Raw genomic sequence first — 19,241 nt, 5'->3', positions numbered from 1 at the left:
TATCCAGATGTCTAGCTATTTCTTCCTCGATGATAGATTCAAGCATTTTCCTGACTACAGAAGTTAAGCTAACCAACCTCCAGTTACCTGTCTTTTGTCTACCTCCTTTTTTAAACAGTGCTACCACATTTGCTGTTTTCCAATCTATAGGAACCACCCCAGAGTCCAGCGAATTTTGATAAATTACCACTAGTGCATTTGCTATTTCCCTCACCATCTCTTTTAATACCCTGAGATGCATTCCATCAGACCAGGAGACTTGTTTACCTTTAGCCCCATTAGCTTGCCCAACACTGCCTCTTTCGTGTTAGTGATAGTTTTTTTTTAGGTCCTCACCTGCCCTGGCCTTCCTGTTATCAATTTTTGGCATGTTATTTGAGTCTTCCACTGTGAAGACCAGCACAAAATACCTGTTCAATGCCTCAGCCATTTTCTCATTTTCAGTTATTACATCTCCTTTCTCATCCTCTAAAGGGCCTATGTTTACTTAAGCCACTCTTTTTCGTTTTATATATTTGCAGAAACTGTTGCTATCTGTTTTTATATTCTGAACTACTTTACCTCATAATCCATCTTACTTTTCTTTATAGCTCTTTTCATGGCTTTCTGCTGACCTTTAAAGATTTCCCAATCCTCTAGTTTCCCACTAACATTTGCCACTTTGCGTGCCTTTTTCTTTCAATTTGATACTCTCCTTTATTTCCTTAGATGTCCATGATTCTCTCTTTTTCTACAGTCCTTCCTTATGGTTTCATGGTCGCCAGCAGATTCTTAATTACAGATTTTTTAAAAAACTGGAATTCAAATTCCACCATATGCCACAGTGGGGACCCAGGTCCCCCAAACATTAGCTGAGTTTCTGGATTAATAGTCGAGTGATAATACTCCAAAGCTATCGCCTCCCCTAATCTAGAGTCAACCTACAACCCAAAATATGCCTGGAGAGAACCAGGACTATTGAACAAATAACCAGGTCGAGTGTGCTGTCAAAACATGAATTTAAAACATGTCACATGGCAGTAACTGTCACATGGCCTGCTTTGAGCCCAAAACCTCTTGCTGCAGGAAATGTTGTAATTATTAAAGATTCTAGATTTTAGTGAGAGTTTCTAGCAATGCTACAAGAGATCTTGCAGACTTGAGCAACCAAATATTGACAAAATATTCATATCTAATTAACATTGAAAATCTTCAATCTGCATGCACTTCCTGTCAATTTTTTTTCTCATATGAATTCCCACGTCCACATTTACACGTGAAAGTTCCTCTATAAACCTGTCAATCTGTGATTACATATAATCTTCCCAGTGGTGAAACTGCAGTGCCAGGAAGATATAATTACAGTGTGAAAAATCAACATAATGTGACTAGTGGTATTCAAAATAGAAAGTTTTTGAAACACAGACTGAATTATCTTTTCACCCAAGGTTCAATTATCTGATGGCCTCTAATCCCAGCATATTTGAGGATGATGCTTAATCTTCATTCCCCATGTGCAATTGTCCAATTTTATATTCAAATACAGTGAAACCCCGATTTTATGCGCCTTGATTTAGCACAAATTCGGATATAATGCGATGAATCATTGGACCCTTTTTTTTGCTCTTTCCGGGGAACTGAGAAGTTTTTGATTACTGCAATCTATTTCTAAAGTGAAAATGATCTGCCTTAGAAAGAAACTGTGGACAGAAAACACTTGCTTCCCCCTTGCCCAGTTCAGATGAAAGGGGTTCTCACTTAGAAAAAACGTCAGACAGTTGTTCAAAAGAGGAACTACTTCACAGTTAATGGACCAAGAAAGTGTTTGTGTAAATAAGCATCCCCACTGCCTGTTTTAAACTAGCCTGGACCTGCCAATCAAAAGGTTTGTAAAAGTTAATGAAGTGTGTAGTGGGATTGTATAAACAAACAGAGCTCTGACAGATGCCAAGATCGTCCATGACGTAACTATGGCACCCTGATTTAGCGCAACCCCGCTTTTTTCACGATAACATTTTATGGATTTCAACCATCGTATAATAACGGGGCCTTACTGTAATTCCAACTATTGAGATTGTTTGCAGTTAACGTTGTCAGGAAAGATATTTTTCACAATTCTAATGAAACAATAAAAGTTACATTCATTGCATTCAGCTGTAACTCGAAGCAAAATTTACATCTATCTGCTGGCGAAAGGAAATCAGATAGGACGGCAGGCTATTGTAATAGCTAGTGTAAATCATCGGCTGAGACCTTGCTCTCTTGAGCAGGCAAGATGGGCACCTGTGGAGGTGGGAGTCCTTCACAAATTCCTAAATTGGACTTGGGCCAAATGTCACTTGAACCTGTGTGAGAATAAGAGTTGTGGCGAGAAGTGGTTCAAAAGGTGGCTTTACTCTTCTTGACTTTCGTTATGGGATCAGCACTTCTCTCAGTCAGTCAAATCTACTCCACCGGTTTAATCTACTCATGTTGTCATTAGTCTAAATGATTTTACTCAGCATTGGCTGCTCCTGCACTCATACAATTCAACATATGCACAGTACTAATGAGTCTGGTTCAGCCTTTACCAGTTGTTATCAATTCAGTTTGTTGGAATGATTAACTTGCCTCCTCCAATCCTGGGATTTAGAAAATGAATTTGAGTGTGAAAATCAGAAGTACTAATTGCAGTACTTGCTAATTATTCAAACCAAAACAATGAACATCTTCAATTTCTGAAGTTGTTTTATTGTGGGCTGTAAGGGCCAATGTTACCATTACGCACAGGGATTCATGCTGCGTCTGAATCACAGCTGAGACATTTCAGTATTGGCCTTCTGACTTTGCTTCCTCTTGTTTTAAACACAGGTCTTGTCAATGCAACTTTTAAGGGACAAAAGAGTGACCTGGCTTTCAGAGGAAATGGCAAGATCAAGCGAGAGCTCACCAACATTACATTCAGTCTTCGAACGAGGGACTCCAATGCTGTTATACTCCATGCTGAAAAGAAGCACGACTTTATCACAGTTGCTATCCAGCAGTGTCATTTAATATTTATGCTACAAAGTGGGAACAGCCTGGGCAACCTGAGTATACTCAGCTCAAGAGCAATTAGCGATGGTCTTTGGCACGAAGTTACCTTTTACATGATAGATCCCTGGCTTCAGTATTCCAGGTGGCAGATGGTGATAGACAAGAAAGTAGAGATGGTAGCAAGTACAGTCGCCAGTGGAAACCTAAACTTTCTGATCGAAGGAACAGACATTTATCTGGGAAGTGGAGGTCCTCAAAAAGGAAGCAGCCTGGCAGGATGCCTGAACACAGTGAAACTTGGTGGCATCTCCTTGCCATACTTTGCAAATGATAATATGTATATTACCAAGCCTCAGCGAGATCAATTTATCAAAGTTTCTTCCAGTCCTGTACTATTGGGGTGCCCGATGAAGAACATCTGTGTATCCAATCCTTGCAAAAACAATGGGAGCTGTGAGGACATGGTTAGTTACTATCAATGTAGCTGTCCTCCAGGCTGGACAGGCCTCAACTGTGAGGACAACATCAATGAGTGTCAGTCAAGTCCTTGTATTTATGGCAACTGCACTGACAAAATTGCAGCCTACAAATGTATTTGTAAATCCGGCTTCAAGGGCACAAATTGCGAAGTGAACATAGACAACTGTCAAAAGCACAGGTGTACAAATGGAGCCACGTGCATTGATGCCATTAACAGTTACTCATGTATTTGTCCTAATAACTTCACCGGAAGATTTTGTGAGTAAGTAGAAATTAATTGTAAAAACTAAATGGTGAAAACTCACCTGCTCTTTACTTTGCAGCACGGTTATGGTCTTTTATGCTGCTAGTTTAAAATAAACAATGGCCGGGATTCTCCCAAAAATAATCTAAGCGTTGAATTTGCGTGAAAACTAGAGTAATTCACACTGTTTTTCAGCCGGAGCTCAGTGCACTGCAGAGGCCATCAGTGTGAATATCATTAATTTTCAGAGGGTAGGGCCTATTCCCACTGGAATGGCTGAGTGAGCTACTGCACATGTGCCGATCTGTCAGTGCCGAGGTCAGCACGTGCGCACTGAAGGCCTCCTGATTGCTGGCCAACCTGTGACCAGCCCCAACTTGGCCCTCCAAACCCTCCACAGCCCAATCACTGCCCCTGACCATTCCGAAGTCCATGGGCCCAGTCCCAACCACCTCCGCATCCCCTCACCTGCACTGACAATTACCACACCCCCATGGAGTGCCGACCCCCCTCCCCCATAGCAGGCTGACTCTCTCTGCCCCCGCCAAACCATCAGACCGCTCTGATCGCTGTCCTCCCTCCTTCCCTCACCGATCCCTGTGCAGAGTGGCAGCGGGACCTCCACCAATCGCACCCAATGCCCCGCCCCCATCAGGCCCCTAAGCCACATCCGCATATGCCTCACCCCCTTGGCACTGCCCCATGGGTGATAGGCAGTGCCAGTGTGCCCCCCGGGCATTGGCAGTTTGCTCCTTGGGCAGTGCTAGGGGCACAGCTGGCACTGTTAGGGTGCCCTTGGGGGGACCACCACCCCGTCACCCGACCCTCTGGGGGACCCCCAACTGTCCCCCCCCTTTACTCCAGCAGTGTCAGTCCACTAGTTCCCCGACAGCAGGGAACTACTCTAAACCCCACTGTAGTGAACCACTCTGGCGGATGAGGTGGGTGAGGTGGGGGGGGGGGGGGGGGGGGGGGGTGGTGGGGAGGGGGAAGAGGCTAGAAAGCCCAGAGACTTCAGCACTGGACCCACTAATCACATTTAAAATATATTTAAAGTAGTGTCTAAATTACTTCTTCATCTTCCCGCTGATTTCCAGCGCAGAGCAGACACCGCTGGAAATCCGGCATTGGAAAACGCTATTGGGGCGGAAACGCATGCGCGAATCCTGTACATCGCCCACCGCAAGATTCCCCCGGCCTGCTGCATTAAAATATTAGTGCAGCAGGATGGGAGAATCGCAGCCAATATATTTCCTTTGTTTTGTCCAAAACTACCTAGTTTCTTCTCAAGTTGCACTGTTATCGAATTGACAATTCATTCTAGACAATAGTATCAACTTTAAAATTCACCTACTCAATCTGATTGTTGGCCTTCTTACAAGATGTTTTGAGTCCATGACCACATTTGCAGTACTATGAAAGCGTGATGCATGCCACATGACCCACTGCTACCCAACAGGAAAAACAAGTGACATTGAGTCTGCACAGTGCTTTGTTTCAGGCAAGAACTAGTGATAGTGATAATTATGTTATTTTATCCATAACTGTACTGTTACTTTGGCGTACTTTATGAAAAAAAGGTAAGTGCTATTTCTTATTTAGGGAAGTACTCTCAAGATAATGTTTAAATAGTATTGACAATTGATTAGCTTAACACTCCCATATTCTACCCTCTATAAACTTGAGGTTATCCAAAAGTGTCTTAACTCACTCACATCAAGTCCCATTTTCATATCATCCTTGCACTCATTGACCCTGTATTCGCTCTCAGTCAAGTAATGCCTTGATTTCAAATTCTCATCCCTACTTTCAAATCACTCCAAGGCTTTGCGCCCCCCACCCATCTCTACAACCATCTGAGGTGTCTGTGTTCTCTAATTATGGCCACTTTGGCAGCACCCAAAGTTGAGAAGTTTATTTATTAGTCACAAATCAGCTTACATTAACACTGCAATCATGTTACTGTGAAAATTCCCTAGTTGCCACACTCTGGTGCCTGTTCAAGTACACAAAGGGAGAATTTCAGACTGTGGGGAGGAAACTGGAGGAAACCCATGAAGACACAGGGAGAATGTGCAAACTCTACACAGTGATTCAAGCCAAGAATTGAACTCGGGTCCCTGATGCTATGAGGCAGCAGTGCAAACCACTGTGCCACTGTGACGCCAGTTTTAATTGTTCCATAATTGGTGGTCATGCCCTCAGTTATCTAAGTCCCATGCTCTGGAATTCCCTTTACAAAAGTCTCTAACTCACTTTTTGCCTTTATGATACTCCTTAAAACCTACCTTTTTGACCAAGCATTTGGCCATCTGATCTAATACCTCCTTACATTACTCAGTCTTGTATTTTGTTTTATAATTCTTCTATGAAATGCCTTGGGATATGTTTTAGTATTTTAAAGGTGCTTTATTATATGTTGTTGATTCTCTTCTCACACTTATTGGTGCACAAGGCAGACTTTTATCCGTTCCCATTATGGGTTTTACTTGGAACATGTCACTAGCTTGATATCAGAGGCTGATAGCTTAAGGGGTGTCACTCTATATTAAGCATAGCTGACCAGGAGTCTCTCCCACTCCTCCCACCTGTCATTGGCATGTAGGAAGGGTTTTGCAGGTTGATACTCAACATGTTGGCTACTTCATCAATGTGCCTTCCATCGCCATCAAGTCCATAGGTGGGATTCAGACCTGGAGCTTCTTGCTCAGAGGTAGGGATATTACCCACAAGGAGGTAAGGAATGCACAGGAGGCCACAGCTGAAGGAAAAGTAGTCTCTGAGAGTTCTGGGACTAGAGGAAGTTACAGAGAATAGGAAGTGGCGGCCTTTGGAGAGATTTTATAGAATGAATTAGAATTTTAAAACTGATCTGTTGGTGGACCCGCAACCAATGTAGTGAGTATCAGGATGACAGGTGAATTGGACCTAGCAAGAGGATTATAGAAAATGTATGACACAGAAACAGGCCATTTGGTCCGATCAGTCTATGTCAGTGTTGATACTCCATTGAACCTTCTTCCATTTTTGTGACCCTCTATTCCTTACTCCCTCATGGACTTGTTTAGCTTCACCTTTAGTGCATCTATATTATTTGTTTCAACCATTCCTTGTAGTAGTGAGTGCCACATTCTCACTAGTCTTTGCATAGAGAAGTCTGTACTCAAAGACTTGAAGTCTGGTGAACTGGTGCGATGACAATCTCTCCCTCAATGTCAACAAAACAAAGGAGATAGTCATCAACTTCAGGAAGCATCGTGGAAGACATGTTCCCTGTCTACATCAATGGGGACAAAGTGAAAGTGGTTGAGAGCTTCAAGTTTCTTGGTGTGAAGATCACCAACCTATCCTGGTCCCTTCATGCTGATGCTATAGTTAAGAAAGCCCACCAACTCCTCTACTTTCTCAGGAAGCTATGGAAATTTGGCACGTCCACTACAACTCTCACCAACTTTTACAGATGCAACATAGAAAGCATTTTTTCCGATTGCATCATAGCTTGGTATGGCTCCTGCTCTGTCCAAGACCACAAGAAATTACAAAGGATCATGAATGAAGCCCAGTCCATCACACAAACCAGTCTCCCATCCATTAACTCTGTCTACACTTCCTGCTGCCTCAGAAAAGCAGCTAGCATAATTAAGGATCCCACACACCCTGGATATTCTCTCTTCCACCTTCTTCCATGAAGAAAATAATTTAAGTGTGTGTGATCAAGTACCAACCGACTCGAGAACAGTTTCTTCCCTGCTGCCATCAGACTTTTGAATGGACTTATCTTGTATTAAGTTGATCTTTCTCAATATCCTTCCTATGACTGTAACACTGCACACTTTTTTTCTATGAGCGGTATGCTTTGTCTGTGTAGTGCGCAAGAAACAATGCTTTTCACTATCCTAATACGTGACAATAATAATCAAATCAAGTTTCTTCTGAAAAACATATAGAATTTTTTAATAAGTATTCTATATTGTTATTCTATATTCTCCCACACAAGCATCCCTTCCCTGGACATGGGCAACCCCTCTTGCCCCATTGATAAGGGGAATACCTCTTCAATGAATAAAAAGCTCCCCACAGGATCTCTGGCACTGCTCCTTGGAAGTGCCAGGAGGCATCGTTGGGACAGTGCCAGGGTACTGCCAGGGTGTGTCTCTTTCCCTCCAGAGACTCTATTTATTGTATGCCGCCAATGGATTCCCTCTGCCTGGTTCATGGTTTTAAAAAACAGTTGTAAAACTTGCTGATATGACCAAGACAACACAGCGAGGGAGCTTGCTGATTATATTTAAATATACGAAAATAAGCTTCTCAACCTTCCTGGGCAGAAAACCCCATTGCGCCACTGGTGGAGAAAATCTGGAAACAAGATCTTGCCAGTGAGATTCTAGTTTTCCAGCTCGTCTGGGACTTTGAGCCCGTGTCACCATTTGCGCTCACGCTGAACACAGGTGCAAATTCCCTTCTTCAGTCTCCACTCAATCAAAACTTTTCATAATTTAAAAACCTTTATCAGGTCATTCCTCTGCCATCTTTTCTCAAGCAAAAAGAAATCCAGTCTGTCTATCCTTCCCTATGCATTACTACTATCAAAGAAACTAGAAGCAGGAGTAGGCCATTCAGCCCCTCCAGCCTGCTCCATCATTCATTTTGATCATGGATGATCATTGATTTCAATATCTTGATCCTCCCTTTTCCTCCGTATCCCTTGACCCCTTTAGCCCCAAGGGCTATATCTAATATTTCTTGAAATCACACAACTTTTTGGCCTCAACTACATTCTGTGGTAGTGAATTCCACAAATACACCACCCTCTGGGTGAAGAAATGTCTCCTCACCTCAGTTCTAAAATTTTTACCCCCTTATCCTCAAACTATGATCCTAGTTTATCATCCTTGTAAATCTTCTCTGCATCCTCTCCACTGCCTCAATATCCTTTTCTATAATATGGCAACCAGTCCTGTCTAAGTGTGCAATGCAGGTTGAGCATAAATTCATTGTTTTTCAATTCAATCCTTCTCAGGATGGTGCTTTGTTTACAACCCAAAGTTTGTAGATAATATTAAGCTGGGTGGGAAGGTGAACCATACCAAGGATACAGAGATCTTTCAGAATGATCTGGATAGGTTGGATGAGTGGGCTAATGCAGTACAATTTGGATAAATGTGAAGTTATTTGCTTTGGAAGCAAAATCAAGAAGGCAGATTACTACCTGAATGGTTGTAAATTGGGAGAGGGGCGTGTGCAGCGAGACCTGGGTGTCCTTAGTCACTGAAGGTAAGCATGCAGGTGCAGTAGGCTGTAATGAAGGCAAGTGGCATGTTGGCCTTCATCACAAAAGCTTTCGAAACAGGAACATGTTGTTGCAATTATACAGTGCCTTGGTGAGGCCACACCCAGACTGTTATGTGTAGTTTTGGTCTCTGTTTCTGAGGAAGAATATATTGCTCTCGAGAGAGTGTAGCGAAGGTTTACTAGGCTGAGCCCAGGGATAGCGGGACTGATGAATGAGGAGAAATTGAGTAGGTTAGGATTGTTTTCAGACGAATGAGGGGGAATCTCATTGAGACTTATACAATTCTAACAGGACTCAATGGGGTAAAGGCAGGGAGGATATTCCCAATGATGGGGGAGTCCAGATATGGAGATGCCGATGTTGGACTGGGGTAAATATGGAAAGGAGTCTCACAACACCAGGTTAAAGTCCAACAGGTTTATTTGGTAGCAAAAGCCACTAGCTTTCAGACAGCTGTGAAAGCTAGTGGCTTTTGCTACCAAATAAACCTATTGGACTTTAACCTGGTGTTGTGAGACTTCTTACTGGGGAGTCCAGAACCAGGGGGACAGTCGGAGGATTGAGGGTAGACCATTTAGGATGGACATAAGGAGACATTTATTCATTCGAAGAGTGGTGAGCCTATGGAATTCATTACCACAGAAAGTAGTTGATGCCAAAACATTGGATGTATTCAAGAGGTGGCTGGATATAGCACCCGAGGTGAATGGGATCAATGGTTCTGGGGAAAAAGCAGCATTAGGCCACTGAGTTGGATGATCAGCCATGATCATAATGAATGTTGGAGCAGGCTCAAAGGGCCAAGCGGCCTCCCCTGTTTCTATCTTCTATGCTTCTATGTTTCCTTCATGTCGTTGCTATCCTATGGTGCAATTCTTAATGATTGATGGATTTGTACTCTGAGATCTCCCTGTTCCTCCATTCCACCCGGACTTGCACCTTCCAAGTTATAAATGACCTACCTATTCTTCCAACCAAAACATATTACCTCACAGTTATTGGTATGAGTTAGGCTACAGAAGTTTGGATGAGTAAACCTGGATTAGCAGGTTTCTGAATCTACCCAGAGTTGATGTACTCCCAAAATCCACCTCCCATCCCACACACCCTCATCCTACTTCCCCATAACCGCACCCTGCATTCTCACGGCAGTTTAACTGCTGGGATTTGGACTCGTACATGTAAGTGCAAGCCCTCTCCTGGGAAACCAAGTTGTACTTGGAGCTGGGCCAGATGAACAATGGGCTGCCTGACGGAACAAGTACTGAATGATCTTTGTGCTGATAACTTCCAGCAGTTTGCTCACAGTGAAATAAAATATGAAAGTAATCGGGATCCATCTAAACTGAGTTCATCATGTCCTTGGCATCAGTTCCACCTTTTCATTACAGTCACTCAGTTCAAGCTTTAAGAAATGGTCATTTGTTCTGAAGCCATGTTTCCAAAAGCTATCATTCAATATTTGGGTTTGAATTTGTTATTTGGTAATTGGTTGGCAGGCTATTGATAATTAATCTTCAATTCTGCCATAAAAATGCAACAGGTTTGAATGGTTTAAAAAACTCTGAAAGTGACCATTTCAATGAGTTAATACCTTGCCTCCAGAGGCACTGAGAGGCCACTGCTCCTGCCGAGATGGGGAAGGTGTGGGGAGGGTGTTGGGGGTGGGGGAAGAGAGCACACAATGACTGCCAGCAAGGGAAGATCAGGCAGCCATTGGCAAGAGGCAAAGTGACAGGTTTTAGGAGATTCTCAACGAGGAAGAGGGGGAGTTGGGGAATAGAAAGCGTGTTGCTTTCCTTGTCGCTCATTGTGCTTTATCTGTTAGGGAAGTGGCAGTTTTTCCTTTATTTTGCTTTTGCTCAGTCCATAGCCTTAAATTTCATTCCCCCTTCATATTAAATGATTTGTCTTTTCTACATGTCCATTAGGACAGTTAGTTCCTCAAGGGTTGATGCAATGTATCCCAGTGTTTCCCTCCTGGGAAGGTGATGGCCTAGTGGTATTATTGCTATACTATTAATCCAGAAACTCAGCTAACATTCTGGGGACCCAAGCCAGATGGTGGAATTTGAATTCTATGAAAAATATCTGGAATAAGGATTCTGCAGATGACCATGAAAGCATTGCCAGATGTTGGAAAAGCCCATCTGGTTCACGAATGTCCTTTGGGGTAAGAAATCAGCTGTTCTTCCATGTAGGTCTGGCCTACATGTGACTCCAGATCCACAGCAACATAATTGACTCTCAACTGCCCGATGAAATGGCCTAGCAAGCCACACAGTTCAAGGGCAACTAGTGATGGGCAATAAATGCTGGCTAGCTAGCAACATCCATGTTCCACAAATGAATAAAAAAAGGCGTTTGGAGACTGAAGCTCTGTTCCAAGGCAGCCCAGAGCTATGAACCTCCTGTATCGTGTTTCACCATTCCGAACAAAGCCTGAAATCCCTTGACGACACTACAGTCCACAACACAACATTTATACCTTTTTTTCATATAAAAGTCTTCCTTGGCATGTTGTTCTTAGTTTATCCAGATTACCAATCACCACAAGTAGCAAGGTCACTGTCAAACATATTGTCACATACTTGCGTCAACCTCAGGAAAGAATCAAGTATATTTTAACAGGTCAGATTCCAGCATAACAACAGTTGTTGCTCTAACATCCTACCCAAGCAACAGTTGATAATTGATTACAATAACAACATTTAAAGCACAGCAGAACTGAAATTCTGCACCCTTTTCATGCACCTCTACCAGAATGTTGCTGGGAATGTGGTCCATTAGGGCCAGAAAGCACATTTGGAAATTATTTATTTTTATTCATTCAGGGATGTGGGAATCGCCGACTGGGCCAGTATTTATTGCCCATCCCGAATTTCCCTTAAACCAGTAACTTGCATTTTAGAGGGCATTTAAGAGTCAACCACATCGATGTAGGACACAGGTAAGGGCGGCAGTTTTCCTTCCATAAAATCCCTACAGTGCAAAAGGAGGCCATTCGGCCCACTGAGTCTGCCCCAACCACAATCCCACCCAAGCCCTGTCTCTGTAACTCCACATATTTACTCTAGCTAACCCGCCTATCACTAGCATTTAGCATGGTCAATCAACCTAACCCGCACATCTGAAACTGAAGCACCCAGAGGAAACCCACACAGACAGCGAATGCGCAGACTCCACATAGACAGTGATCTGAGACCAGAACTGATCCCGGGTCCCTGGCACTGTGAGGTAGCAGTGCTAACCACTGTGCAGTCACTCAAGGATAGTAATCAACCAGGTAGTTATTGCAACAATCAACAATGGTTTCATGATCATCATTAGACTTTTAACTCCAGATCTTAATAGAATTTAAATTTCACCATCTGCCATGGTGAGAATTGAACGCAAGTCCCCAGGGCATTATCATGCGTCCAGTGTCACTGTCTCTACATTATAGCCTCCTTATTTTTGATTTCCCAATCTTAAGTCCTTTCTCATAAGGCCAGTGAATCAAAGAGGGAGAGAGAGCAGAGTAATATCTGGGGCATGGCCACTTGGAGAAGGGGACTCCATGAGCAACCCCATCACCATAAAGTAGTGACAGATGGGACATCTTTAGAGACTAGTGCACCCAGTGAGAAAGGACATTCTGGTCCCTTCTTGTGAGGACATCTTTAAGGGTCCACGATGGCAAAGTTTCCAAGACACTCCATACAATAACAGCTTATGATGCATCAAAAACATAGAAGAAATTAGACCAGGAGTTGTCCATATGGCCCCTTGAGCCTCCTCCATCATTCAATACGATGACAGTTAATCTTTTAACTTAAGTCCACTTTCCTGCCTGCTCCCCATACCCCTTAATTCTCTGAGAGACCTAAAACATACTAACCCCAGTTTGGAAATGCTTAATCATGGAACATTCATAACTCTCTGCAGTAGAAAATTTCAAAGATTCGCAACCCTTCGATTGAAGGTCTTGCTCCTCATCTCAGTCATAACTGATAAACCCCTTATCTTTGTGCCCTAGATTTTTCATTCAGAGAAAACAAATTCTCAGTTTTTATCTTTCAGAACCTTATATGCTTCAATGGGATAATATCCCATTTTTCTTTACTCCAGTGACTATGGGCCCAGTTTACTTAGCCTCTTGCCATACAACAACCCTCTTATCACAAGAGCCAGTCTAGGTAACGGCATGGTGGCACAGCGGTTAGCCCTGCTGCCTCACAGCACCAGGGACCCGGGTTCAATTGCAGCCTTGGGTCACTGCCTGTGTGGATTTTGCACATTCTCCCCATGTCTGCATGGATTTCCCCTGGGTTTTCACAGTTCAAAGATGTGTGGGTTAGGTTGATTGGCCATGCTAGTTTGGGGGGATTAGCAGAGAAAATATGTGAGGCGAGTGAAATAGGTTCTGGGTGGGATTGTGGTTGGTGCAAACTCAATGGGACGAATGGTCTCCTTCTGCACTGTAGGGATTTTATGATTCTATGATTCTAACAATTGCTGCACTGCCTAGAAGAAAAGTAGTTCCTTCCATGAATAAGAGACCAAAACTATATCCAGTACTCTAGATGTGATCTCACTAAAACCCTATAAGTCTATACAGTTGCAGCAAAACATCCCGATTCTTATGCTCCAAGATCCCTTACAATGAACACCAACATGTCTCTTGCCTTTCTAAATGCTTGCTATACCTGCATACTAACTTTTTGCATTCCTGTACAAGTACACATAAGATTTTCTGAACATGAAACTCTGAAAGTATTCTTTCTTTTAAAAGATATTCTGCTACCAAAGCTCTCATTTCAATACACGATGTTGTGTCTTCCATCTTGGAACCCACTCACCTAACCTGAATTTTTTGTAGGCACTTTGCACCCTCCTCTCAGGTTATATTCCCACCGAACTTCATATCATCTGAAAACTTAGACAGATTTATGCTGTAAATAGTAGAGGCCCCGACACTGATTCTTTTGGAGACACACAAGTTCATAGAATCATAGAATCCTACAACGCAGAAAGAGGCCATTTGGCCCATTGAGTCTGCACCAACCACAATCCCACCCAGGCCCTGTCCCCATATCCCTACATATTTACATGTGCAGCCTAGCCTGCACATCTTTGGACTGTGGGAGGAAACCAGAGCACCTGGAGGAAACCCTTGCAGACACAGGGAGAATGTGCAAACTCCATACTGACAGTGACTTGAGCCAGGATTCTAACCCAGGTCCCTGGAGCTGTGAAGCAGAAGTACTAACCACTGTGCTACCGTGTCACCCTGTCTAGTTACAGACTGTCAACTTGAAAGTATCCCTTCACCCATCATTTCTGCTTCCTGTTCCTTCATCAGTCTTCCATCAATGCTAATTTTCTTACCTCAAACTCATTAAGCCTTTAATCTGTGTTAACTTTTTATGTGGTACCTTCCTGAATGACTATTGAAAATCCCAAATACAAGTTTAAGTTTATTCAGTGTCACAAGTAGGTTCACATTTACACAGCCAAGAAGTAACTGAAAAAATACAACCACTGGCTCCCCTTTAATTACACTACTGATACATGCTCAAAGAACACGTTAGGAAGTTAGGCAAGGGGATAGTCGGGAAGGGGGAGCGGGGGGTATAAATCTGATACTCACCCGTGGATCCACCTCATTGTTCTCCGGAGCAGTGTACCTGGTGGCCTCGGTGAGTGTTGGATTTACTTTAAAACGCTTTCTGACTGCACTTCCGGTTTGCAGGGTTTCTGTGTGTGTATTTTACTTCCATATCGGAAGTTAGGCGAGGGGCTAGTCGGGAAGGGGGAGCGGGGGGTATAAAAAGAAGGCAGTGATAGACAGCGGGCAGCGTCCGGAGCGGGCAGCGGAGTGAGTGGGGAGCTGAGTGAGAGTTATAAGGACTTTGGCTCGCTGGGCTTAGGCGAGAGCAGGCTTAGAGAAGGTGAGTTGCAGTTTCTATCTTTCCCGTGTTGCGTTTCGGCATGTACAAACCCAAGGGAGGTTGGGACATGGCAGGGGCTATGGGGAGGAGCATAAGCTGTGTTAGGTGCCACATGTGGGAGTTCTTGGGGGCATCACGTCTCCCGAGGGTCCACATCTGTGTTAAGTGTTTAGAGTTGCAGCGGTTAAGGGCCCGGGTCAGGCAACTAGAGGTGCATTTAGAGGATGCGTTTCTGGTCAGGGAAAATGAAGAGTTAACGGCTAGGGACCATGAGCAAGTGGAGGTCCCAGGGGCTGAGGAGCAGGATGGGTGGACAACTGTCAAGAGGAAGAAGAGGAAGAAGAAGAATAGTCCTGGTCCACAGACCACCCCAGTGGCCCCCCAGAATTCATCAACAGGGGTACAAAAGGATAGACAGGAGGGCCAGAATGACTTAGAGGGACAGAAGAGGGCTGGCAATGTGATAGTGGTAGGGGATGGGAGGGTCAAAGGAATTGACAGGAGGTTCTGTGGGCAGAGGCGTGACTCCAGGATGGTGGTCTGCCTCCCTGGAGCAGGGGTACAGGACATAACGGGAAGGATACGGGGAATTCTGAAAGGGGAGGGGACCCAGGCAGAGGTAATAATACACGCAGGGGAGAGGGACGTAGGAAGGCGGAATAGGGCAGATGTACGCAGGCAATTTAGGGAGTTGGGGTCCAAACTGAAGAGCAGGACCTCCAGGGTGGCATTCTCTGGGCTGCTGCCTAGTACCAGCAGGGCTAGGAATAACAAGATCATGCAGCTGAATGCATGGCTGAGGGATTGGTGCAAGGTAGAGGGCTTTACTTTTGTAGACCACTGGGAGGTATTTGTGAGAGAAGGGCAACTGTATAGGAGGGATGGGGAAAATTTGAATGGGAGAGGGACAAATGTCTTAGCAGGGAGGTTAGCTGGAGTGTTTAGGCAGGGTTTAAACTAATAGGGAGGGGGGGTGGGGATGTGACTGATAGCTCATTAGACAATGGGATCGGTGATAGGGTAGGTTTGGGTGAAAGGAAAATTATCAGGGAGAAGGAGGTTCTGAGTGGCCCTGGTGGGTTGGACTGCGTCTGTTTCAATGCGAGGAGTGTGACGGGTAAGACGGATGAGCTTAGGGCCTTGATGTTTGTGAGGAAGTTAGATGTGGTGGCAGTAACGGAGACGTGGTTACATGAAGGGCAGGACTGGCAGCTGAATGTTCCTGGGTATAAGTGTTTTAGGTGTGACAGAGGAGGGTTGAAGAGAGGTGGAGGGGTGGCACTGTTAGTAAAGGAGCACATCACAGCAGTGCAGAGGGAGGACAATATGGAGGAGTTAGGGATTGAGTCGCTGTGGGTGGAGTTGAGGAATAAAAAGGGAGAGATTATGATGCTAGGGGTATACTACAGGCCACCCAACAGCCCGAGGTCAGTGGAGGAAGGTATTTGCAGAGGCATTTTAGATAGGTGCTGAAAGAATAAGGTGGTTGTAGTGGGTGACTTTAATCTTCCTGGAGTGGATTTGTGGACCAGCCTGCTTTAAATCAGCGCCAGGTTTAAAAGGAGGCCTGGTGTAGACAGCGGGCAGCGGAGTGAGTGGGAAGCAGAGTGAGTTAATAGGGCTTAATATCAAAAAGGGCTTGAAGGAAAAAGGCCAGGTGAGTTTGTTTAAAAAAACAAGGAAAAAAAAAATTTTTCAAAACTACTACAGCAGGAAACAAGGAAAAAAATTTTTTTCCCCATAAAAAATTACAGTGAATAATGGAGGGGCATGTGATGTGTGGTTTCTGTATGATGTGGGAACTGGTGGACCCCAGGGTCCTTCCCAGTGACCATGTCTGTAGTAAGTGCAGGTTGCTGGAAGAGCTCCAGCTCAAGGTGGATGAGCTGGCCTCTGAGCTACAGACACTGAGGCTCATCAGGGGGAGAGAGGGTGCCATTGTCAATGGGGTGCAAGTGACATCCACCCCCCCTAGACTGGCTAAATCTAAGGGTCAGGGACAAAAGGGGGCTGCTGGGAGGAGGAAGGGGGGTGAGGAGCGGAGGCCTCAGCCTCTTAATCTGCATAACAGGTTTGAGGTTCTTGCTTCCAGTCTGGAAGAGGACGAGGCAGGTGAGGTTGGTGAGCAAACTGCACACGGTACAGTGATGCAGCAGGACATAGGCAAAGAGAAGGGGAAAAGGAACGTAGTAGTGATTGGGGATAGTGGGGTGAAGGGTATTGACACTGTCCTTTGTCACAATGACAAAGTGCACAGAAGGGTGTGTTGTCTGCCTGGTGCTCGGGTACAGGATGTCGCAGCTGGGCTGCAGAGGAATCTGGAGTGGGAGGGTGAGAATCCGGTCGTTGTGGTACATGTGGGTGCCGACGACGTAAGCAAAATGCGGACTGAGGATCTGGGGAGGGAGTATGAAAAGCTGGGAATGGAATTAAAAAGTAGAACCGACAAGGTGGTTATCTCTGGGCTACTGCCTGAACTGAGTGCAGACGGGTGTAGGGTTGACAGGATAAAGGAAGTGAATGGGTGGCTCAGGGATTGGTGTGGGAGGAATGGGTTCGAATTTATGGGGCATTGGCACCAGTATTGGGGTAGGTGGGACTTGTTCGGGCGGGATGGGGTTGGTCTGAACCGTGCTGGGACCAGAGTGTTGGCGAATCGAGTAAAGAGGACTGTAGACAGGGCTTTAAACTAATTAGGGGGGGGGAGGGTGCGAGGGTAGGTGACGCTACGAGGTCTAAAGTTAAGGATAGGGTACAGGTAAGGGAAGAGGCCGAGGATGTCCCAATTGGTGGCGTTACGGCAAATAGGGTCCAGGTGAAGGCTGGGATGAAAGCGCTTTATCTGAATGCACGAAGCATTCGGAATAAAGTGGATAAGCTGGTGGCGCAGATCGACACAAATGGATACGATCTGGTGGCCATTACAGAGACGTGGCTGCAAGGTGACAGGGACTGGGAGATGAATGTACAGGGCTATCAAGTGTTTAGGAAGGATAGGCAGGAGGAAAGAGGGGGTGGCGTAGCTCTGCTGATTAAGGATAGTATCAAGGTGGTAGCAAGGGATGATATTGGAGCCAAAGAGCAGAAAGTGGAATTGTTGTGGGTGGAGATTAGGAACAGCAAAGGGAGGAAGACGCTGGTGGGTGTCGTCTATAGGCCCCCAAATAATGATCTGGAGGTGGGGCGGGCTGTTAACGCGCAAATAAGTGCGGCGTGCAGGAATGGGACGGCAGTAGTTATGGGAGATTTCAATCTGCATATTGATTGGTCGACCCATGTTGGACGAGGTGGGCTCGAGGAGGAGTTCTTGGAATGCTGCTGGGATCATTTCCTTGAACAGTGTGTGTTGGAGCCGACGAGGGAGCGAGCTATCTTGGATCTGGTGCTATGTAATGAGGCGGGTAGAATTAGGGACCTTGCGGTGAAGGATCCTCTTGGAGAGAGTGATCATTGTATGGTGGAGTTTCTGTTGCAGATGGAGGAGGAGAAAGTGGGTTCCCGGACACGCGTCCTTTGTTTGAATAGAGGGGAGTATGGTAGGATGAGAGAAGAATTGGCGAATGTGGACTGGGGGAGCGCGTTGGAAGGTAGGTCTGCTGAGGAGCAGTGGAGGATCTTTAAGGAGATCTTTCTTGGTGCTCAGCAGAAATTTATTCCGATGGTCAAAAAGGACAGTAGGAGGAGAGGTAATAAGCCGTGGATAACGAAGGAGGTGAAGGAAAGTGTTAAATTAAAAGCGGAGGAATTTAGAGTAGCTAAGAGCAGTGGGCGAGAAGAGGATTGGGAAAGGTTTAAATGTCAACAAAGATTGACAAAGAAGTTGATAAAGGAGGGTAGGAGAAGCTATGAAGCTGGGCTAGCGCTTAATATAAAAAAGGATAGCAAGAGTTTTTATAAATATATAAAAAGGAAGAGGCTGGCTAGGGTGAACGTTGGTCCTTTAGAGGATGAGAAAGGGGACCTAGTGGTAGGGGATGGGGAAATGGCTAAGGTCTTGAATAACTTTTTTGTTTCTGTCTTCACGGAGGAGGACGTGAATAATTTGCCGGGTGTTAGCGATGGAAAGGTGGTAGGACTGGAGGGTCTTAATGACATTACTGTTACTAGAGAGGTGGTGCTCGACAGACTGGAGGGGCTGATTGTGGACAAGTCGCCAGGACCGGATGGAATGCATCCGAGGGTTCTGAAAGAAATGGCGGAGGTTATAGTGGATGCCTTGGTGGTTATTTTCCAGACGTCACTGGATTCCGGGGAAGTGCCGGAAGATTGGAAAACGGCTAATGTTACGCCGTTG

The 19,241-nt window shown here is 45.0% G+C and overlaps 1 protein-coding gene across 3 annotated transcripts in view; it reads left to right on the top strand.

The window, feature by feature from the left end:
- crb1 (crumbs cell polarity complex component 1) overlaps nucleotides 1–19,241 on the top strand; it is a 143,564-nt gene that overhangs the window by 90,907 nt on the left and 33,416 nt on the right. For all 3 annotated transcript variants that reach the window (XM_080195848.1, XM_080195847.1, XM_080195849.1), the window contains exon 9: nucleotides 2,830–3,736. In XM_080195848.1, coding sequence (XP_080051974.1) covers nucleotides 2,830–3,736 — 907 coding nt within the window. The remainder of the gene's footprint in view (nucleotides 1–2,829; nucleotides 3,737–19,241) is intronic.

This window comes from Carcharhinus amblyrhynchos, chromosome 9 (assembly GCF_965287045.1).
Source record: "Carcharhinus amblyrhynchos chromosome 9, sCarAmb.v2.hapA, whole genome shotgun sequence".
Classification (NCBI taxonomy): domain Eukaryota; kingdom Metazoa; phylum Chordata; class Chondrichthyes; order Carcharhiniformes; family Carcharhinidae; genus Carcharhinus; species Carcharhinus amblyrhynchos.
The sequence above is the reverse complement of the archived record's forward strand: the minus strand, read 5'-3'. Positions and strand labels throughout refer to the sequence as shown.